Raw genomic sequence first — 24,338 nt, forward strand, 5'->3', positions numbered from 1 at the left:
CAACTTAACTTTTTCACAGTTTTTTTTTGTGTTTTTTTTTTTTTTATTATTTTTTTTCCACATCGTGGGCATTTTCTAAATCTCATCCACTCTGCTGCTACTGTAAAGGCTGCGGAAATTCCGCTGCATTTACGCTACGTGGTAACCCGACCTTAAGGTTTATCATAGGGCTGGGCGAATTATGACCTAAATCAAAATCACGATTAATTTAACATGAAACCTCGACTATGATTTATGAATGATTATTTAGACCACGCCCCCTATTTGCATGCCACGCCATTGAATTAATATTTGTCCCTTGAGCCTGCTTTATACGACTTTATATTATGCTCTATAGCTGTCCCCACGTTGTATAATGCCCCCACACAGTCCCAATAGTGCCCAGTAAAAATCTACATACTCTACTAACCCCGTTCCAATGAGGAGTGGAGATCCCTTTGCTCCTCTGGTCTGTGCAGCTCGGCGCGGACAGGCACGGTGATGTCACTGCCTCGCGCCTGGCGATACGTAGTGGACGGTAGAGCGGGGACCTTACAGTCTCCTGCTCCACCAACGTCCTGAAGATGCAGATAGTTTAAATTGGGGGGGGGAAATAATTGAAAGAACTGAAATCCGCAAGATCACGTCTATTATAGTTATAGTCTCATTCAAAGAGCTATAACTTTTTTTTTATTTTTTAGTCTACATAGCTGTATGAGGACTTGTTTTTTGCAGGATTAGTTGTACTTTTTAATAGCACCATTTTTGGGTACATATCATTTTTTTATTACATTTTTTGGGGGGGATTATAAAAAAAAAACCTGAAATTCCGCCATTGTTCTATGCGTTTTAAAATTGACGCCGTTCACTATGCGACGTAAATAACATGTTACCTTTATTCTATGGGTCGGTACGATTACGGCGATACCACATATGTGGAGGTTTTTTTATGTTTTACGACTTTTGCACAATAAAAACACTTTTGAACTAAAATTATTTGTTTTTGCATCGTCGCTTTCCAAGAGCTGTAATTTTTTTATTTTTCCATCAATGTAGTGATTTTTTTGGGCTTGTTTTCTGCGGGACGAGACATAGTTTTGATTGTTACTGTTTTGGGGTGCATGGGACTTATTGATTAATTTTTATTCTGACTTTTTTTGGGGGGCAATGGAAAAAAATTGCAATTTCGCCATTGTTTTTTGCGTTTTTTTTTACGGTGTTCACCTTGCGGTTTAAATTACATAAACTTTATTAATGGAGTCATTACGGTCGCGGCGATACCACATATGTGTACTTTTATTTTATTTTTTACACTTTTACTAAATAAAACCACTTTTTATGGAAAAAAATGGTTTGATTTTTTTTTTTTACTGTCATTTTTATTAATAATCTTTATTTCACATTTATTATTTATTTCATTCGTCCCACTAGGGGACTTTACTGTGCGATCTTCAGATCGCTGCTATAATGCTTTGGTATACTTCGTATACCAGAGCATTATTGCCTGTCAGTGTAAATCTGTTAGGACGTGCCTCCGGCGCGTCCTAACAGGAATATGTCCAGGGCAGACCTGGGGGCTTTTATCAAGCCCCCGGCTGCCATGACACCCCATCGGAGACCCGCGATTGCATTCGCGGGCCACCGATGGGTGACAGAGGGAGCTCACTCCCTCTGTAAACAAAGTTAAATGCCGCGGTCGCTATTGACGGCGGCATTTAACGGGTTAAACGGCCGCAATCGAAGTAAACTTCGATCGCGGGCGTTGGAGCAGGAGCTCAGCTGTCATCAGACAGCAGAGCCCCGGCTCCAGCCTGCACGGGAGACCCGTGCAGGACTTAGACTAGGCTCACGTGAAAAGGCGTCGGCCTAGCCGAAGGCCCCTTAGTGACTCACGTGAAAAGGCGTATTGGTGGTCACTAAGGGGTTAATTTAAGTGTTTGTTTATCGTGTTATTTAACCCCTTAGTGACCAGCCTATTTTAGACCTTAACCCTTTCAAGACCGAGCTCATTTTGGCTTTCAGGACCAGCCCCATTTTTTTCAAATCTGACGTGTCACTTTATGTGGTAATAACTCCGGAATGCTTTTACCTATCCAAGCGATTCTGAGATTGTTTTCTCGAGACACATTGTACTTTATATTAGTGGAAAAATTTGGTCAATAAATTCATTGCTTATTTGTGAAAAACACCACCAAAATTTAGAGAAAATTTGCAAAAATTATGATTTTTCTAATTTTAAATGTAGCTGCCTGTAAAACAGATAGTAATACCACACAAAATAGTTACTATTTCACATATTCCATATGTCTACTTTATATTTGCATAGTTTTTTGAACATTATTTTATTTTTCTAGGACGTTACAAGGCTTAGAACTTTACCAGCAATTTCTCACATTTTCAAGAAAATTTCAAAAGGCTATTTTTACAGGGACCAGTTCAGTTCTAAAGCGGCTTTGAGGGCCTTATGTACTAGATGGAACCCATAAATCACCCCATATTAAAAACTGCACCCCTCAAAGTATTCAAAACAGCATTCAGAAAGTTTCTTAACCCTTTAGGCGTTTCACAGGAATTAAAGCAATGTAGAGGAGAAATTGAAAATTTTTTTTTTTTTTTTTTTGCTGCAATTCATTTGTAATAAAAAAAAAATCTGTAACGCAGAAGGTTTTACCAGAGAAACGCAACTCAATATTTATTGCCCAGATTCTGCAGTTTTTAGAAATATCCCACATGTGGCCCTAGTGTGATAATGGACTGAAATACCAGCCTCAGAAGCACCTTTGGCCGCCTTTTTTTAGAATATATTTTAGGCACCATGTCGGGTTTGAAGAGGTCTTGTAGTGCCAAAACAGTGGAAATCCCCCAAAAGTGACACGGTTTTGGAAACTGCACCCCTCAAGGAATTTACCTAGGGGTATAGTTAGCATCTTGACCCCACAGGTCTTCTGCTATATTTATTGGAGTTTGCCTGTGAAAGTGAAAATCTACTTTTTTTTTTCTGAAAAAATATTAAAAAAAAAAAAAAAGATATTTGCAAGGAATAAAGAATAAAAAGCACCCTAAAACTTGTAAAGCTACTTCTCCCGATTTACAGCAATGCCCCATATCTGGTACTAAACTGCTGTTTGGACCTACGGCAGAGCTCAGAAGGGAAGGAGAGCCATTTGGATTTTGAAGCGCAGATTTTGCTGGATTGGTTTTCAGAGCCATGTCGCGTTTGCAACGCCCTGTAGGGAGCAAAACGGTGGAAACCCCCCAAAAGTGACCCCATTTTGTAGACTACACCCCTCAAGGAATTTTTCTAGGGGTATAATTTGACCCCACAGTTTTTTTGCTGAATTTAGTGGAATTAGGTCGTGAAAATGGAAATCTACTTTTTTCTGAAAAAACATAGAAATGTTTACTTTTTACAATGAATAAAGGAGAAAAATCACCCCAAAATTTGTAAAGCAATTTGTCCTGATTACAGCAATACGCCATATGTGGTAATAAACTGCTGTTTGGACCCACGGCAAGACTCAGAAGGGAAGGAACAATATTTGGCTTTTGGAGCTCAAATTTAGCTGGAATGGTTTTCGGGTGTCATGACGCATTTGCAAAGCCCCTGAGGTACCAAAACAGTGGAAACCTCCCAAAAGTCCCTTTAGGGGACTGGAACGAGCGATCAATAGGTCGCTGGTACAATACACTGCAGTACTAATGTATTGCAGTATAATATCATTTTTACAGGCTCCTGTAACGGCGTGATCGCTGTTCCTGTCCATTAGTCCCGGGTGTCAGCTGTAATACACAGTGGACACCTGCAGAATATGGCGCGGGCGCAGCGCATGAGCCCACTCCATATAAAACCCCCCTGCACCACGACATGCTATTAAGTCGTGCGCGAAGGCGTTAATGCGCAGCGGATGGTGCAAAGTGAAAATTTTGATTTTCCACTGATATGCCATTTTAACGCACAATATGTTGTGCCCAGTTTGTGCCACTGAAGACAAATACCTCATACAATGTTGAGCGTGTTCTCCCGGATATAAAATATCATATATGTGGACGTAACCTGGTGTTTGGGCACGCTGTGGGGCTCAGAAGGGAGGGAGCGCCATTTGGCTTTTGGAGCGCAGAGTTTGCTTGGTAACTGTTCTGTTTGGGGTTTTGCTGGTATTTCAGTTTATGATGTGGGGGTATGTGTAAATTGGGCAGAGTACATCAGGACATAATAAGAGGGTATAATAATTTGGTAAATAAATAATGATATGTGGCCGGTGTCGCACTGATAAATGGCGCCCGATCTTATCAGCTTTTGGACACTGCACAATTTCTGTCGCTATATTCTGAGAGCCAGAACTTTTTTATTTTTTTTTCACTGGATAATATTAGAGTTTTATAGTTTGGGTCGTTATGAACGCGGTGATACCAAATATGTGTACTTTTTTTTTTTTAACATTTTCATTTTTTTCCTATAACAGACTTATTATAGGAAGAAAAAGCGTTTTTTGTTTTTGTAACTTTTATAAAACATTTGTATTACTTTTACTTTTTACTTGTTTTACTTGAAGACCTGCAGCACTGATCGCTGCTATAATACATTACATTACCTAGGTAGTGTAACGTATTATAAACTGTCAGGGTGACGCTGAGAGTCACACTGACAGGAAGCTTATGAGGACCGGCCTCCAGCTGGTTCTCATAGGCTGCCGTGCATGGCAGACCCGTGGGCCGTTGTGTGGCCCACGATTCTGCCTTATAACCGACTGCAGCACCCGCAATCGGTCCCCGGGAAAGTTTGTTGTAGTAACAAACTTTCCAGTTCGTTGCTACAACAAACTTTCCCTGCGATCACATGACTGGGACCTGAACCAATTAGGTCCCGGTCATGTCTCCGGGACCAGAGGCAGGGGTTAACAGCGCGATCCGGGTGTCGGCGCTACTCTGAGACACCCGGATCGCGCTTTTAACACCCACCGTGAATTCACGTCGGCGCTGCACAGAGCCCAGCAAGCGCCGACGTGAATATACAGTGGGCGGTCGGGAAGCTGTTCATGACCAAGCTATTAACCCGTTAGTGACCGACCCATCGTGTTTCTACGTCTGTCACTAACGGGCCTTATTCCGATGCCATAGACTTTTTACGTCGCGGCATCGGAATAAGTTTACAGAGCAGGGAACTGTCAGATCTCCCTGCTCTCAGCTGCCAGAGGTAGCTGAGGGCTGGGGGCATCCCTGCTCTGCCGGGTGAGATCGATATTAGTATCGATCTCACCCGTTTAACCCCTCAGATGCGGCGCTCAATAGCGAGCACCGCATCTGAGTGGTTTTGGAGATAGGGAGGGAGCTCCCTCTCTCTCCCACCGACACCCGGCGATAAGATCGCCGAGTGTCTGTGTCTGTAATGGCAGCCGGGGGTCTAATAAAGGCCCCCAGGCTGCCTGGAGTGAATGCCTGCTAGATCATGCCGCAGGCATGACCTAGCAGATGCCTGTCTGTGTTAAATGGACATGCAGTAATACACTGCAATACAAAAGTATTGCAGTGTATTATAATAGCTATCGGAGAATCGCATATTATAGTCCCCTAGTGGGACTAGTAAAAAAGTGAAAAAAAAGTTTAATAAAGTAAATTTGAAAAAAAATTTGAAAAAAATGAAAAACCCAGCTTTTCCCCTTACAAACTGCTTTTCTATTAAAAAAACAAAATAAAGTTAAGTTACACATATTTGGTATCGCCGCGTCCGTAACGACCCCGACTATAAATCTATTAGATTATTTAACCCGCACGGTGAACGCCGTAAAAAATGTAATAAAAAAACTATGGAAAAATTGCTGTTTTCTGTGAATACTGACTTTAAAAAAATGTGATAAAAAGTGATCAAAAAGTCGCATCTACTCCAAAATGGTACCAATAAAAACTACAAGTCGTCCCGCAAAAAAAAACCCTCATACGACCGCATCGGCGAAAAAATAAAAACGTTACGGCTCTTCAAATATGGAGACACAAAAACAAATAATTTTGAAAAAAAAGCGTTTTTACTGTGTAAAAGTAGTAAAACATACAAAAACTATACAAATTTGATATCGTTGCAATCGTAACAACCCGCTGAATAAAGTTAAACGGCGTAGATTTAGGATGCAAAAAAGAGTGGCGAAATTTCAGATTTTTTTCTATTCCCCCCCCCAAAAAAAGTTAATAAAAGTTAATCAATAAATAATATGTACCTAAAAATGGTGCTATTAAAAAGTGCAACTTGTCCCGCAAAAAAACAAGACCTTATACGGCTATGTCGACGCAAAAATAAGAAGGTTATAGCTCTTGGAATGCGACCATGGAAAAACGTAAAAAATAGCTTGGTCATTAAGGTCCAAAATAGGCCGGTCATTAAGGGGTTAAGTTAAATAGAATTTATTGATTACCTTTTTTGGGTGGGGAATGGAAAAAAAAACCCTCGTTAGTGGCGGCCGTAAAAACACCTGTGGGCGGTCACTAATGTCTTAACCTGCATGTTGAATGCTGTCAAAAAACAAACTTAATTTGCTGTTTTTTGGTTTTTCTCACCATAATCGTAGTGACTCGCGATATTAAGTTATGTTCTTTTTATAATTCACGTGAACACCATGAATACTAAACCCAAAAAACAATGTCCGTTTTCTTTTACCCCCTTGCCCCACATAAAAAAATGATGCATTATATGTACCCCACCCCAAAATGGTGCCTTTTATAAAATCCAACTTGTCCTTTCTGACAGAAAATCAAAAAATAACCTGATGTCTTTTGGAATGAAGACTTGAAAAAACAAAACAAAAAATCGCTGTGTCTTGCAGACCAAAATAGGCCGCGTCCTTTAGGGGGGGTTAATTCAGAGTTCGGCCCCGGGCAGCATAGGACTGATGCCGCTCCGTTTCTGATCCGCTTTTCACAAAAAGCCGACTTTCTATTGAGCCCGTACACCACCGCGTGGAAAGCCAAGCGGCACGTCGCTCATCCATGCGCTTCTGCTGCTTCACTTTATCGGTCGGTTGGGGTTTCTGCAGTTGGACCCCCATCGATCAAAACGTTTGACGTGTCACTATGACATGGCAAGTCTTTTCATAGTTTTTAGTTCCCTTTGATATGAATCATGGGAAAACTTGAGATTTATAACTTCTGAAATGAATATTTAGTTGTGCCGCAATTTTTGTGACGCTTTCAAGTTCGCTTACGACTTTCTTACCCTTTATAGAATGATTGTTGTTGCATCACTATTGTGATTTGGGCGTGACTTTCAGCCTTAGGCACAGTTCACACAGAGTTTATTTGTGCTGATTTTAATGCAGAATCCTCGTCCGAATCAGCACCAAAAAACTCAATGGGCTGCAGGAAAAAAAACTGCGGTGAGAAAGGGCAGGCAGGTCAAAATCAAGCATTTTGAGGCACTTTTTTATTTTTATTTTTATTTTTTTTTTCCTGCCTCCAAAATACTCTGTGTGAACAGAGCCTAATGGTTTCATACAAATGTATTAAGCTTGGCCGGTGACTTTAGTCTGAAGCTGGATGTCTTTATCTCAGGTGAGAACCCGGACAGTGGCTGAATGTGTCGCATTCTATTACATCTGGAAGAAATCTGAGCGATACGATAACTTTGCCCAGCAAACAAGGTTTGGAAAGAAGAGATATCACCATCACCCTGGAGTAACGTGAGTTGAATTTCGTAGAATGCTACTTTTTTTTGGGGGGGGGAGCTTGTTACGTTTCTAACCCTAATAGTTAAAGGGGTACTTCAGGCACTTTATATTAATGGCCTATCCTTGGGCCACTTCACAGCTTACCAGGTACAGCATAGTGAACATCTGTAGTGGCTGTGCCTGGGATTCTAGTTCCGGGACTGAGTTTCAATCCCAGGCACAGCCACTATGGATGTTTACGGTGCTGTGCCTTGTAAACATTGACGAATGCCGCGGTCCCGTCAGTCAGCTCATCGGCTGGCGTGCTGGTAGTCGGACCACCACTCATCCTAGGGTTAGGTCATCAGTGTATATAGCCCGGAGTACCACTTTAACTAATCTTAAATGGGATTTTGATAATCAGAAAGTGATGGCATATCATTAGTCTTGTCACTGAACCAAAAGTGTGAGTAGGTGCTACTGACATCAGACTTCCAAGACAATGGGATGAGCAAGTAAATTTACTTAATTAACCAACATATTAATGGTGGCTATGCGTTTCAAGAGCGGATTGGCCTCTTCCTCAGGCCTGTGGTTTAGAAAATCCATCAACCTGGCTCCAAATTTTTCTGTGTGCTTTAACATGGGCAGTCATGTCTGCTGCCGCTACACACTTAGTATTTTCTTCGTGTAACCGGGGAGTATCCTACATGGGTCCTATTAATTAGAAATTGACCCGTGCATGATCTACTCCGGGTGTCGTACAGCTGCCACGGCAACTACTGCCCGATCTACAGGAGCGTCTCTCCACGTCAGGTCGGCGGGAAATCACAAGTTGGAGGTAGGGCTGGGCGATAAATTAAACCTGTAACCACCATGACGATTGATGAACGATTATTTAAGCCACACCCTCTTTGCATCCTATGCCATTGAATTAATATATATCCCCTGAGCCTGCTGTATATAAAATACTCCCACACAGTATATTGCCTAATAAAAATAGATACTCGCCTAACCAGGTTCCAGTGACGAATGAAGGAGATCCCTCTGGTCTGTGTGGCTCGGCACAGACAGGTGCAAAGCAGTGACGTCATCGCACCTGTCTGCGCTGAACTGAGTGGCCAGCATTACATATTGAATTGTAGAGCAGGGAACTGACTGTTCCCTGCTCTACCAATGGATTCAACTGTTTCTCCAGTATGAGGACGCAGGTGGGGGGGAAAACCCGAACGGAAATGCGGAGGTACACTTTGGCATGTTTCGGATTGAACCATTGTGTGACTCTCTTGTCTAGGGATTACATGGACCGATTGGTAGATGAGGCGGAGGTCCTGGGAGGAGCAGAAAATCCATCAGCCTTAACCTGCCAGAACAGATCTGATTCCATCCCGGACTCCCATCTTAACCTCCTGAACTCCATCACTGCGAATGATCTGACGGGTGAGGCAATACTTACCTTCTAGGAACTCCTACCGCGATCTAGTACCAGCTGAGATCGGCAGGCGACTTAACACTTTCCCATCTTTCGTTTCAGCGCTGACTCACAGTGTAGCAACAGTATGCAATAATACAGATGTGAACTGTTTGAACGATGGCTTCCCAGCATTGGACACGTTATCGCGGGGCCCTGTCAATCACGTGCCTGTTGGAACGGAAGACTTGCTATCGTTGCCCGCCAATGGGGAAAGTGATTGTTTTAACTTATTTGAGACGGGATTTTATCCTCCTGAGCTTAACACAGTGAGTTTATGCAATGAGGAACTGGAGAGACCAGCAAAGAGGATAAAAATGGGGATCTCTGTCCCGGACTCCTTCATGAATGATATTTCTGTAAATAGCCTGGGTGTGGACTTTGAGAACCATACACACCATATCACCAGTGCCAAAATGGCTGTATCGGTGGCGGACTTCAGCAGTTTATCTGCAAACGAGACAAACAGTTTTCTAAGTTCACACACACTACACCATACAGCCCTACAATCGGAATAATTCCACCTTTTCGGCCTCCTGGCAAAATGCTGAGGCACACTTGTCGAAATCTGATCATAAACTTCGGGTTTGCCTAGTCTTTCACTGGAAGTTTGAACTTTTTTTTTTTTTTTTTTTTTCCTATGACATCAGTGATGTCTTTGTATGTACAGAACTATATCTTGATTTTGTCAAGAATTAACTTCATTTTGGTCCATTAATGTGGAAACGGACAATGTTCAGCAGAGTTGGGAACTCCGATTTATGTTCTGGGGAAGCAGCTTTAGGCTTTAATTTTTTTTTTTTTTTTTTTTTTTAAAGTGTTGCTAAAAAAAATCTGTAGATAACCGTGTCTCCATCTCAAAAACCAGCACAGGTTCCAAGTCACAGATTGTCTACTTTTGGCCTAAGCTACTTTTCAGCAGAGTGCAGTGGGAAACCAATGTTTACAGGTACCAATCCGATCCCTGCTTCATGTAGCATTTTTTTTTTTTTTTATTAATTTTCTTTTTTTTTTTTAAAGCGGGATTGGCATATTCTACTTTGAACTGCACAAAGCACCCAGCGTGATTATAATTTTTTTCTTTTTTTTTCAACTCTCCATCTCTTATGAGATGCTAATGAGCACTTGTGCATTAAACCACAGTGACCGCCTGCCCCCGGCACATGCGATAGTCTATGCTTTGTTTAAAGGAATCATGTTTTTCGGATGCTATAGAATATTTTCTAACACATTGTTCTGCTGATTTTTGTTTTTCCTTCACACCACCCCCTCCCCCTTTTTTTTTGTGGTATTGTATTTTTCACTAGGGGTTAACACTTCGTCTACAATTTTTGAAGATTGTAAAATAAATTACACATTAATCTGTGTATCTTAGAGGATCTCATCCAAGCTCAACATCTAATTCTCAAACGCACCTAGACTTACACTCTAGGTTAGCTGAGTACATCGGCTTGGCCTGTGCTGTGAGTGCAGCTGGATGTGCAGTACCACTCCCCCCTCCCGGCACCTGCTCTTCAAATCTGTGGTTTCTCATGTCCGCACTTCCTGTAATCATGTCTGACACTCAACCCAAGTGTGTGTATACTGCTCCATGAGCCAGAGCTTTCCAATACATCCACCCAGTGGCTGTGGATCTGTGTTTGCATTGTCCATGTGCTTCCTCTGCCAAAGAGTCCTCCACTTCACTGTATCAGTCCGTCTACCGCTGCTGCTCCGAATAAGCTCCAGCCGACGGAGCGTTTTCCTAGTTCTGTCAGTCGTTACTTCATTGTTCATTATAAGCGCCGTGTCTGGGAATGTTAGGAATCGTAGATTGGGGGTTGGGTATTTATTATTCCCTTACTGTGAACTGCATTTCAGATAGTCCCAAGCCACCTCTTGTCTTATATGAAGGATTATACGTTTACACTGCAGATTTTCTATGGGAAACGGTTGATAATCGCTGCTCTTGCCCGTACTCGCTCTGCAGTATTATTAGTCATTGTCATTCTATATTCGATCGCCATCTCTATGAATTGCTGATCGTAACTCTGCGTCCCTCCGCCACCCTCAGTTATGTATGGATGACTGAATGATTCAACCTGTTGCACTTTTAATTCACACGATCATGGTCAATGGCAGATGCAGTAATACTCAGTTTATCTATGCATTGCTGGACTCTCGATATTAATGAAGAGACAGTCTCTTGAGTTTCTTGCCAGTAGTTTTGGTTGTCGACAATTTACTCACACAAAAAACAAAAAAAAAAATATTTCCGACCAAATTTTTTAGTTTTTTTTTTTTTTGGCCAATCTGCATTAAGCTAGCGAGTTGTGCTTTTGAAAAGCTGTTTTATTGTAGCCGATGACTCCTATTCTTTCTGTTCTTCAAAGCTTTTTGACCGTAAATGGGTTCCCTATTGTTGCCGGGCCACCTAGCAATTCTTCTGTAATAAATATATATATATATATTGCGCGGGCAGATGAGTGTTGGAAACTGTGAGCAAGCGTTAAATATTTTACCTCTAATTCTCATTACGAGGCAATAATTGCAAGACTTTTTGTAAATACTTGTACATTTTCTTATCTTGGATATCTATTTCTGTAAAAAATTGTTTTCAGATTTCCTGCGGTGTATAGTAACTTTTTTTTTTGTGCATGCATAATGTGACAGAACGTGTACCACTATTAACTTGACCCATGTAAAATAGCTATTTATTGTTTATTTTTTTAACTCTTTAAAGCTGGGCTTTCTGTTTTATGATGTCATACTAAAAATTAACCCCTCAGCTGCTGCAAGTCGTAGAGCAGTAGTCCACCGCTAATGAGGTTGCAGACCCTTGTACGGAGATGAGATGTTTGTATTACGGGCTGCACTGAAGAAGCGCAGTTATGCCGTGTCTACGCAGCAAGCTCTGGGGTTTCGTAGAACTGCCCTGGTTAATTGCACCTGTGGTGTACACGTGGAGGAGGTCGCCATGTTATACCCTCAGCCAATATTCATGGGTCTGTAGTGAACGGCTGAATATTGGCGTTGTTCTCCGGGTCGAGGCCACGTGCAGTTTAACATCGGCGTAAAGAATCTTGCCTTTTTTGAATCGAAACGTTTAAAAGCACAATTTCTCGAGGAAACCGATAAGATTTTTTTTGTTTCATGCAGAAAAACCAAAAAAAGTCCATGTATATTTTTTTAACAGAGTATCTGATCTCTGTTACGTGTGGCAGAGTAACTGGGTCTGTTTCTAGCAATACTGCAAACTGGTAGTGCATTAATATATGGCCGTCCGAAGCGGTAAATAAGATGTCATGATATAGTCAAGCGGAAGGAAGTGTCACCATTTTTATTTTTCCAGTAATCGACATGAAGTACCATAAGACGACATGGCTGATGGGAAAGGTGCAGTCCCCTGGACCAAGTGTCAGAAGCTCATCACAGTGTATTTTTATATATATATATAGCCTCATAGGGATCCATTTAGAGGGGGGGGGGGGGCACTGTGTGTACCCAGCCTTATGAAACTTGCCTCAAATAGCTGCTCTTGGATTATTATTTTTATTTCAAGCGTCTGGTTTATGCTCCTAATAAACCACTGACGTTCCAAGTCACCATTTTTAAAAGCGGTTATAACACATGATTGCGGTATTCGATTTATCTGACCTTTTTTTTTTATATGCCAACATGTTTAGTGGACCCATAAGCTGTAGAGCGTGGCACATTGTGGGTATTCCTAGTGAATTTGCCCAGGTCACTAGAAGGCTGCTTCTTCTGTGATGGAAGGTGTACTTGATGTTGGTTTTACCACCCCCGTTTTTCGCTGGCAGCCGTTCCTATTTTTGGTAAAAATAACTCTGGAAGGCAATAGACATGGAGTACACGTGGGGTGGGGCCAGTGCTCCAACGCCAACGCCTTAAGGACTGCACCTTTTAGGTTTAGTCACTTACTTATCATCCATAGCTGCTTTTTAGATGTCTTTTGCATTATTATTTTCCTTTTTTTTTTTTTTTCTTGCTGAATTTACTTGAAGGGGTGTATAAAATGTTCGAAGGACATTCTATGGTGTGTACAATTTTTAGGTTCACCGTTGTGCAGTGTTGTTATTTTCCCTATATTAGTCCACAGCATATTGGCAAATGTAAGCTGTGCTCCGTGACTGGGATGTGAGAAATGTATTATTTTTTATTTTATTATTTTTTTCTTTAATTTTACATTTTTGCCTACAAGTTGTTCCATTCTACAACAACATATATGAGAGAATTGAGACAGGGCCTGCTTATAGCCTATGTTATGCCTCCAACAAGCAATTAGAATATTCTATTTTTTCTAAAAAAAAAATAAAAAAATAATAAAAAAAAATCTTAATCATACACCTTGAAATGGATTATTTACGGAATGGTAACTTTTTGAAAAAAAGGAAATTATTGCCATGTATATTTGTTAAACAATGTATGAATTCATGTTGTATCACCAGTGTTTGTTTTTTTTGTTTTTTTTTTTTCCAGTTTAAAAACAAAAATTACCAGTAAAAACCCAGTGGAACCATTGGGTGACAATCAGAACAACCTTTAGTATGAGGCTCGAGGAGGTCACTGTTCATTGGTTTTAATATTTGTACATAAACACTGACTTTTTTTTTTTTTAACATTATTTTGTATTTTTGTTGTACTTTAATATCTGGTGTACAGTTCCAGAAATAAAAGGTCTGGAAATCTTACGTCTTTATGTTAACGTTGTTTTTGCATTTCTCTACTTTCCATGCCTTTGTTACTCTTCTTTTATGGTATAAATGTCCGAGTGCTGTAACTGGGTGTGGATGCAACAAAACTGTAACCAATATCTAACCACGTGCGAATCGCCCAATGGGGGAGATTTATCAAGTGTTGCGTTTTTCAATAGAAACTAGTCAGATTTTACTTTTTTTTAACTGCTGCACTTTTATCCCCCACCCATGACGGCTCCCTTTGAGAGGATAACCTGACCAGGTGAATATGGACACCCGTCTTCCCACTCCCAGTTTTTGGTTTTTCTTTCCTCTGGTTGGGACAGCCTGTGGAGTTCCTCCCTATCTGGACACACTCTTAGGGTTGCAGATCCGCTAAAGTTTTTTTTAATCTGTTTTCTTGATGCATAAGGCTCATTTGAGTGCAGCTGGTAGTCTCCTTGGAGATGGTTGATCCGGCTGTGCCCAGGTCTCCTCTGGAGGGGCATCGCTTCCACTTGTCCACTTTGTCAGCTGTTAGGCAAGTTATGACATACAGATGACCAGACGACGCTTGAATCTCTCAGATAGAACTACATACTAGTCCTTCTCAATTAATTAGAATATCATCAAAAAGTTAATTTATTTCAGTAATTCAATTCACAAAAGTGAAACTCTCATCTTCTATAGATGCATTACACACAGTCATCTATTTCCAGCATTTTTTTTCTTTTAATGTTGATGATTATGGTAACCATGAATGAAAACCCAAAATTTAGTGTCTCAGAAAATTGGAATATTATATAAGCCCAATTTCAAAAATTATTCTTAATACCGAAATGTTGGCCTACTGAAAAGTATGTACAGTATCTGCCCTCAATACTTGGTTGGGGCTCCGACTCTGTATGAATTACTGCATCAATGCAGCGTGGCATGGAGGCGATCAGCCTGTGGCTCTGCTGAGGTGTTATCGATGCGGTGTGGCATGGAGGCGACCCTCCATGCCACGTTTGATCGTTCATTGCTCGTTTTTTTTCGCCAAGGCAGAAACGCCAGAGGATGGGTGAAGCCACGACTGATTTATTGCGGCTACTAGTGTAGTCCGGCCTGTTCTCATATGGATTGTCCAACTTGAAGGCAATCTGAGAGGCAGAAAGAGAGAAGTTCCTGTCATCGAATCCTATGCTAAAACTTGCAACTGGTTTTCTAGCTTGTGCTTCGGCTGAAGCAGTTCTTGCATTGCAGCATGTTTAGCAGTCTTATCCAACTCGGCAAAAAGAGCCTTATGGCTAATACATTGTCAAGAAGATACCATCTCTAAATCCAATCTCTGTGGTTCCATTTAAAGGATAGTTTGTGTTTGGCGCTAGACAACATCCTGGAAAAAGCAGAAGACAAAATAAAAGAATTTCCAGAGGAGAGGACTTCAAAACTGAGAGATTTTTCATCCCTCAAGTAATAGAAATAGAGAATACAGAGGAAAGGGGAAATCTGTCTATGGAGTTATCCTAAGGGAGGTGGAGACTTCCGCCTTAATCCAAATCGGTCATCTAAAAACCAATGATGCCATACGAGGAGGGGAGGGGGACTGCAACAATTTGTACATAAGTGGAAGGAAATTACCAAGAACTCTTGGATCATCAAAACTTTTGAAGAGTGTTACAGATAGAATTATTAACCAGTATCGCTGCAAGATTCCTCCCTAATCTTCAACCATACTCTGTTACAAAAAAGGACGAAATAAGGCCTTTCCAAGCTGTTAGGCCATGAGGTGATAGTCCTAGTTTCCAAAGAAGAACAAAGTGAAAAAAATAAAGTTATCCTTCTGTACCATAATAAACCTAAAATATCTAAACCGATTTATTACCTACAAGAGGTTCAAAATGGAGACTGTAAAGAACACCATTCCACTTATACAGAAGAACAAAGTCAAGAGATGCCAACTACCATCTACCGATCCCATAAAAAAAATATTTGAAATTTGCGGTCGTCTCCAATGGTCAGATGCTTTATTTTCAGTTCATTGCCCTCCCATTTGGGATGTCATCAGCACCCAGTAGGTAGAAGTATTCACCCTTCAAATCCGGTCCTTTTACCTACAGATACATCAGGCTGGGGAGCACACCTGGGATTTCTTTTGGTTCAAGAAAAATGGATTCTAGAGGAGATCTTGCTATCATCCAACCTGAAGGAGGTGGTTGGCGTTAGACCCTTTTTCTAGAACTTTCAGAAGGAAATCTTGTATTTTGAAAATATCAGGATGACTTATAGCCAAATTTGAGTTCCCTACAAACATTATGAATGTCTGCAAGATGCGGAAATAAAATTGGAAAGTAACTGAAGTCCTGCTTTTGTGAAGGGTATCAATTACTGGATCTGACCTTTTTGATATCAACCTTTTTTCATGCCAGGCAGTCAGATGCAGATTTTTTATTTCCAGATGAAACACTAGACCCTGGCGCAGGAGGTCCTTGTTTTCAAGGAGAACCCAAGAGTTTGTGAGAAATAGTGCTCTCAGACATGAAAAACAAGCTCTCTGTGGCCAGAATTGAGCTATTAAAATTACCTTGGCCATGTCCTCCCTGTTTTCTCAACTCTTGGTATTCATGCCAAGGGTGGAAAGGCATACGCTAGGGGCCAGTGCCATGTTTGGGACGAATCTAGTGCTAAGGGGCGATCTGCAGGGCTTGGATAGTAAAATTACTTGGCGATTTTCTTTTGTCACAAGATCTATTAATAGAGTTCCCTACAACCCCGTTATCTGGAATACCTGTGGATTCAAACACCAATCTACCTGAGCTAGACGGTGGCAACTTATGGTAATCTGCCCTGAGTTTGTCCTTTTCTCGAAGGATGCGAAATTCTGTTCCACTAGGGCAAAAATGTGAATTGTCGCGATTAAGGATATTTAATTGAGCCACTGTCGTAAAGTTGTCTGACAATATTTTGACATCTGACCCTTTCTGAAAGGGGTCTGCTGCTTGTAGAGCCTAGAAGACTGCAATTGGCTTTCTGTGATTTGAGGAGTTACCTTGTACAATTTGTTACCAAGCTTCCTAAAAAGATTATTTCTATACGTGAGCTGTCCACCTGCAGTGGCTGGCGTCTGTTGTCAGAATCTCAGGGGCTTCTTGCTTCCCGGAGCGTCCCCTTTTTAGGTTTTAAACACCATTAGTATGGATTCCAATGTCTTTGCATAAAGAAGCACCCCTTTGTCAGATTTCACCCGTCTCGCTGACTCTATACCTATAGCTTAAGTGGACGTACATGGACTTGAGCCCTGAGGACAGAAGGAATGCAAGCCGTGAATTGCACCAGGAGAAACATTACCCTGAAGATGGTTGTTGCAGCACTGAATGAATTAGATATTTCCTGATCGTCCTTGGCAGCACAACACATATGGGTTTTAGTCCCCTAGGTACAATTAAACAGAGACAGGTTAATTAGCAATAAGCAATTAAGCACTTCCCCTATAAGTATGTACCGGTAACCGGGCCCCAGCGTATTTTTTTTTTTCTCTCTAGGATCAGTTCGGAGACGGTTCCCTATCCTATCACTGAGGAAAAGATTTATTCCGGGCTGTATACAGGGCTGCGTCTCTGTCCCTCAGTCACGAAGGTGTACCAAGATGGCGTACATTTTCTTGGTACACGGCGACGGGTCACCTTACCTTATCCTGGTAACGGTAGCAGAGGAGCATCCCCCGTTCGTCTAGGTCCGAGGTGGATTTCCGGACCGACCACCCGCGCTCTCCCGATATCGGGAAGTGCTGCTCGGTGTTACAGAGGCATGGATGGGGGCGGAAGTGATTTCAGCTTGGCTCCGCCCCCGGATGTGACGCGCTGACGCAACGGGCTCATAATGCCAGCGTCTCTTTTGAAAGACTGCGCACTCTGCCTCTAGACAGCCCTCTGCTTGCTAAGGTCAGTATGGCTGTTTACATTGATGGGTCCTGACGTGTCTCGATGCTGATGGCTATGCACATTTCCCACCATGCGTTTGTTTCTGCCTCTTCTCTAGATGTCTGCCAGAAGAGAAGGTAGGAAATCCACAAATCCAGGCAAAGGCTTTGCAGGGAATGCCTCCAGCCTCTGCCTGATAACACTGTATCAGATCTGTGTGTATCATGCTCCAGCCCAGTTGCCTCCCCTCCCAGGGAGGATTCTAGGGGATTTATGCAATGGTTCAAACAAGTTATCTGTAGTTTTTGAAGATGTCAAATCATCACACCATGCTACAAGGGCCAGACGCTCTTCCTCTCCACCTCCTCAATACCAGGAGGATTCCTCTCCAGCAGGAGGTTCAGATTCAGAGGTGGTCTCTGACTCCCCAGACTCTTGACGACCCCGAGGAATGTTACATCCTCAGAGCGGTGAAGGATACATTGGAGACAGGGAAAGAAGTTGAGTATAAACCTAAAAAAGGACAAACTGTTCTACTATCCCATTACCAAGGGGAAAAATTTTCTCAGCCATCCTGTCCTCATGGAATGGATGAAATGGGATTGGGATAAGCCTGAGAGGAAGTCTGAACTGGGCTCTCGGTTTAAAAACCTCTACAGGCTGGATAAAGCTAGCGCCAAAGATTGGGAGAATGCACCAAAACTGGATTTCCATCTGATGAATTAGCCCTGCTGAAAGACACTATGGACCGCAAAGCGGATTCCCTTCTGAAGAAAGCGTATACCTCAGCAGTGGGCTTGTGCAAAGCCTCCTTGTCTTCAGTACCGGTGGCTAGGGCACTCCGGGTCTGGCTAATCCACCTATCAAGGGATCTAGAGGATGGAGTCCCAAGGGCAGACATTCTCCAGTCCCTCCCAGTAATGAAGTCCGCTTCGGAGTTCCTCTGCGACTCCCAACTGGATAACATCAAATGTGCATCTAGGGCTCTGTCCCTGTCGAATGCGGCCAGGAGCGCTCATTGGCTTAAATTATAGTCTCGGGATAATCTCTCCAAAAAGAATTTTTGTGGACTCCCTTTCCAGCCAGAATCTCTGTTTGGTCCCCAACTAACGGATATCTTGAATTTCTTAGGGTTAAGCAAAGGGGCTAGGTTTCCTGAACCTAAAAGGAAGGATACCAGGCGTTACTTTCGGGATCAGAGAAGAAGGTCCCCAAAGTTCAATAGAAGGTTTTCAGACCGTCAGCACACGTTTAAAACGAAGCGGGAAAACCCTTCCTCCTTTCGGAAGAAAACCCCCGGCCAAAACCCAAACAATTTATGACGCCGAGCCAATCCTACAAGTAGGAGCAAGGCTTCAGAAATTCTCCTCTCGGTGGTCGGTAACCTCATCCGACGACTGGGTGACGACAACCATCAGGAGAGGATACTCTTTTTGGAGTTCAGAAGTCTCCCCCCAGACCACTTTGTCCTCAACAGTCATCACAATCAGATAGTCCATCGGCTTCTACAGGTCTTTCTCCAGAAAGGAGCCCTGGAAGATCTTCCAGTCTCAGAAAGAGGGCAAGGAGTTTACTCCAGAGTGTTCCCGGTGTCCAAATCAGATGGCAGTTGGAGACTGGTAATAGACTTGACCTTCCTCAATCAATATCTGGTGAGGAGAACCTTCAAGATGGAGACTATCCGGTCGGTGATGAACCTTCTGGAAAGGAACGAAGTTCTGGCAGCAATCGACCTGACGGACGCATACTTGCATGTCCCTATTTTGGCCTCACACAAAAAGTACCTCCGACTGGCGGTCCAGACGCAGGGCGGAATACAGCACTTCCAGTTCACCTGCCTACCCTTCGGGATTTCGTCGGCACCTCGTGTGTGCACGAAAATCGTGGTGGTCCTAACAGCAGCACTGAGGCTGAAAGGGATACGTGTGGTCCCTTACTTGGACGACTGGCTAATAAAAGCGCCATCAAAGTCCCTACTCCAAGAGCATCTCCAAACCACATTGGAATTTCTTCACTTTCACGGGTTCCTGATGAACTTTAGAAAGTCACAGCTCTCACCATCACAGAATCTGAAATTCTTAGGATTCATGATGAATTCCCGGTCAATGACAGTCAAGTTTTCTCCGGAGAGGATTACTGCAATTCGGGGTTCAATAGAACGCCTTATTTGCCATCCGATTATATCGGTTCGAGGGGCCATGAATGTCCTAAGTCTAATGACTTCATCCATAGCTGCGGTCCCCTGGGCCAAAGCCCACATGAGATCATTACAGCTCGATATCCTCAGATCCTGGGACAAAAATTTCAGAAATCTGGATGCTCTCCAACTTCACCTGTCAAGACCTCAACCGGTGGTTAATTCCGGACACTCTCCGGTCCGGCAAATCCCTGGTTCCCCCACCACAGAAAGTCCTCACAATGGATGCCTTCTCCTGGAGCTGGGGTGCCCATGTAGATCACCTATGGGTTCAAAAGAGATGAAGTCAGAAGGAAGTGTCACCATCTTCCAACATGAAGGAACTCAGAGCAGTGCGATTATCGCTAATGTCCTTCCAGTCTCATCTGGGAAATTCCCAAATCCTGGTCCAGTCGGACAACCTAGCTACTGTTTTCTATATAAACAAGCAAGGAGGAACAAGGAGTGCCTCAATGTCGGCTGAATGCAGACGACTTATGAGCTGGGCAGAACAACATTCGTTAGGAATTGCAGTAGTTCACATGAAGGGCTCCTTGAACCACACTGCAGATATCCTCAGCCGCAATATCCTCCATTTGGGGGAGTGGAGTCTCAACCCTCAGGTTTTCAGCAGCTTAGCTGCCACATGGGGAATGCCAGACTTGGATGTGATGGCATTGGAAGAGAACAACAAAGTCCTCGGCTTCTGTTCTCTATACCATTCCCGCCATGCAGTAGCATTGGACGGCCTGTCTGTCAGCTGGAGAGAAAAATGAATCTACATCTTTCCTCCCCTCCCCTTAATACCCAGAGTATTGAGACGGTCATTTTGGCCCCGCAGAGCCTGGTTCTCCCTAGCCGTGACTCTCTCGAAAGGCAGCTTCCTGAAACTACCAGTGTCGCCAGACCTTCTGTTCCAGAAAGGGGTGTATCACCCGAACCCTCGCAGTCTACATCTCACTGCCTGGAGACTGACCGGGAGAATCTGACAGAAATGGGGCTCTCATCTGAGGTCATTAATACTTTGCTATCAGCCAGACGCCCCTTAAAGGTCAAAGTATACAACAGAGTTTGGACCCTGTTTACCTCCTGGTACTCTAAGAATTTAGCAAACACAGTTTCCCTGAATACTATCCTGCTGACTTGGAAGAAAAAGATGCTCCTCTAGACGGGCGCTACGGTGTGAATGGAATGGTATTTTCACAAAATCGTCAAAATTTAAAACAACGATTTTATTCAATGGACTGTTTAAAATAATAAATAGAATACTGAATACTATCCTGCAATTTCTTCAGGAGGGCTTCAATAAAGGGTTGAAGCTAAATACCCTTAAGGTGCAGTTCACGGCAATCAATGCCCAATTGCAAAATCGGTTCTCCAACCAACAGTTGGTGAAGACCTTCTTCAAGGCTTTAAGAAACCTTAGCCCAATCTCTCAGGTACCCTCTCCTTCCTGGGACCTTTCAATAGTGGTGTTGGCTCTAACAAAGCCACCGTTTAAACTCATGCAAGAGTCGTCCATCAGATTTCTCTCCAAGACCTTCTTCCTGGTGGCAATCATGTTGGCCAGGTGCATAAGTGAGCTTCAGGCCCCCTCCTTCAAAGAACCTTATTTTGAGAGACCTGGGAGATTGTCTTCTACTGCGTACCATGTCTGGGTTGTTGCCTAAAGTTCCTTCCTTTAGGAATGTAAACCAAGAGATATTATTGCCAGTTCTTTTCCCTCATCCCCAAGGTGAAGTTCAGGAGAATTGGCATACACTGGACGTGAGAAGAGCAGTTCTCACTTATATTCAAAGGACAAAGGCTTTTAGGAAAGCAGAAAATCTGTTCCTTCAACATGCCGGTCCTAATAAGGGACAAAAAGCAAGTAAAGCCATCCTACCTAGGCGGATTAGGTCAATTAAAGAATGCTATCATCTCAGTGACCTTCAATCTCCTCTGCAGATCAGGGCACATACCACACGCTCTGCAGCTACCTCATGGGCAGAAGTCGGGCATATTCTCTTGAATCAAATCTGCAGAGCTGCTACGTGGCCATCCACATCAACCTATGTCAAGCACTACAGGCTCGACTCTCTGGGGTATCAGAGGGTTCTCTATTTGGCAAAAGTGTTTGAAATGGCGTCTGCTATCCCTCCCATATAGCTATTGCTTGGCAAGTCCCATGTGTTGTGCTGCCAAGGACGATCAGGAAAACTAAAATTTACTCACCGAAATTTTTATTTCCTGGAGTCCGTAGGCAGCACAAGCTTCCCCCCGTGGCAGGACTTATGACGATTGCTTTGTAAAAATACGCTGGGGCCCGGTTACCGGTACATACTTATAGGGGAAGTCCTTAATTGTGTAATGCTTATTGCTAATTAACCTGTATCTGCTTAATTGTACCTAGGGGACTAAAACCCATATGTGTTGTGCTGCCTACGGACTCAAAGAAATAAAAATTTAGTTGAGTAAATTTTAGTTATTTTTTTTCTCCCCAGGCAAAAGTGATTTCTGCACCCTGGAATCCAGAAGAACTTCCTCGGAGACTCCGATCAGATTTTTTTTTTTTGTGGATTTACAATCCATCTTAAATCCGTGAAGATTTTCTGTATCCGTGAAATTTGGGACATGACTAACTCTGGTGTCTCTCCTACCAGCAGAGTCGTATATTATACGGAATAAAAATTCCTTCCTTCCCTCTTATGTGGGCTGCTATCTCTGCAACTAAATTATTGAAGACACAAGTGGCTATGGAGATCCCAAATAATAGAGCACAGAACTAAAAGGTGCTTAATGTGTGATCGATACTGTTCAGCCACCTGAAAGAATTTCTGGAACCCAGGATGTATGGGTATATGCAGGCAGGCATCCTAAATCGATTGATGCCATGAAAATTTTGGAGATAAGTTGAACGTGGATATTATTGTCTCCATCTTGAACTTTTGATGAGAATTTTTCAGAGGTTAGAGATTGATGATTTTCCTGAAAGTGGCATTTGCCTGTTTTTTTTTATTTTTATATGGAACATAGATGAATAAAATCTCTGACCTTCCTCCTCTAGCGTAACGGCACGATAACTCCTTTCCAAATGAGAGGGCCTACCTCTAGAACCATAGTAGATAGGCCCAGACCATAGGACTGAGTTTTTGTGGTGAGAAGGCGAGAAGAAATCTAGTTTTACCCTTGACTTATATTTAAGACCCAGCAGACCGGAATCTCATATGGCATCTGAAACATGGAGGATAGAGAGGAGAAAAGACACTAGAAGTGGAGCTGTCTGCCCCCAAACCGCCGGCACCTGGAAACCTGGACTAACCGTGAACTCACGGTAACAGGTTTCCTAGGCAGAGTGAGAAGCATTAGCTGAGCAGGTATAAGGAACCCCAGTAACTACCTGGACCATTTAGGTCTCGCTTCAGGGACAGGAAAAAACTGTACTACTGTACAATATATAGGGTCAATTTTAAGGCTCAACCTGTACTACTAAACAATATACAGGCTCCATGTGAAAGATCGGCCTGTACTGCAAAATAATATATTGGCTCCAAGTGAGAGCTCGGCCTGTACTACTATATAATATATTGGCTCCAGTATTATCGCTCCAAGTGAGGGCTTGGCCTGTACTACTATACAATATATAAACATAGGCTGCATGTGAAGACTCGACCTGTACTACTGCACAATATCTTGGCTTCAAGTGAAGGCTTTGCCGGTACTACATAAAAAAAATATAAACTTCGTATGAGGGCTCTGCCTGTAATACTACGTTATATAAGCACCACGTGACTTGGTTTATACATTCCACTTGTTCATTAAATTGAGGGTGGTAAGCAGACAAGATATCCAGTTTAACTTCAAGTACCGTAACTAATAGAGAGCTTCCCAGAACCTAGAAGTTAATTGCACATCTGTCGGACATGATATGCTTAGAGATTCCATGCAGGCACAGTCGAGTCACATTATTATGACCACCAGCTAGTACCCAGAGCAACTGCCGTGTGCAGCACGGACAGCAGCTGGAGTGACTCAATAAGGTGCTGGTAGGTGGTCTCAGGTATCTGGAGCCGTGCTGACTTCAGTGCATCCCACATTTGCTGGATGGTGCACGGGGGAGGATCCATAGAGCAAACAGGACGATCGAGGTGGTCCCACAGAGGCTTAATTGGGTTCAAGTCTGGTGAATTAGGGGGCCAGGGAAGTACTTGGAAGTCTTGGTCGTGCTCTTCCAACCAGTGTCGGACATTTCCAGCTATGTGAGAGGTTGCATTGTCTTGGTGAAAGATTCCATTTGCCCCAAGGAAAGACAAACAACATGTATGGGTGGATATGATCTGCAACGATGGATTCATACCCAAATTGGTTCAGAGCCTTCCACATGGATGAGTGTGCCCAGAGAATGCCATGAAAAAATTCCCCAGACCATAACGCTTCCACCACCAGCTTGTTCTCTTCAAGCAATGGTTGCAGGGTGTTTGTTCGCCTGACACGCCAACGTCCATCCGTTCAATGAAGCAGAAA

General features: G+C 42.8%; 1 protein-coding gene across 1 annotated transcript in view; it reads left to right on the forward strand.

The window, feature by feature from the left end:
• Positions 1-13,415, forward strand: part of MIER3 (MIER family member 3) — a 31,748-nt gene extending 18,333 nt beyond the window's left edge. Inside the window, exons 12-14 of the mRNA XM_075842420.1 lie at positions 7,516-7,643; positions 8,905-9,050; positions 9,145-13,415. Of these exons, the coding sequence (XP_075698535.1) occupies positions 7,516-7,643; positions 8,905-9,050; positions 9,145-9,599 (729 nt within the window). The 3' untranslated portion in view covers positions 9,600-13,415. The remainder of the gene's footprint in view (positions 1-7,515; positions 7,644-8,904; positions 9,051-9,144) is intronic.
• Positions 13,416-24,338: the final 10,923 nt, after the last annotated feature.

This window comes from Rhinoderma darwinii, chromosome 1, assembly GCF_050947455.1.
Source record: "Rhinoderma darwinii isolate aRhiDar2 chromosome 1, aRhiDar2.hap1, whole genome shotgun sequence".
Taxonomy (NCBI): domain Eukaryota; kingdom Metazoa; phylum Chordata; class Amphibia; order Anura; family Rhinodermatidae; genus Rhinoderma; species Rhinoderma darwinii.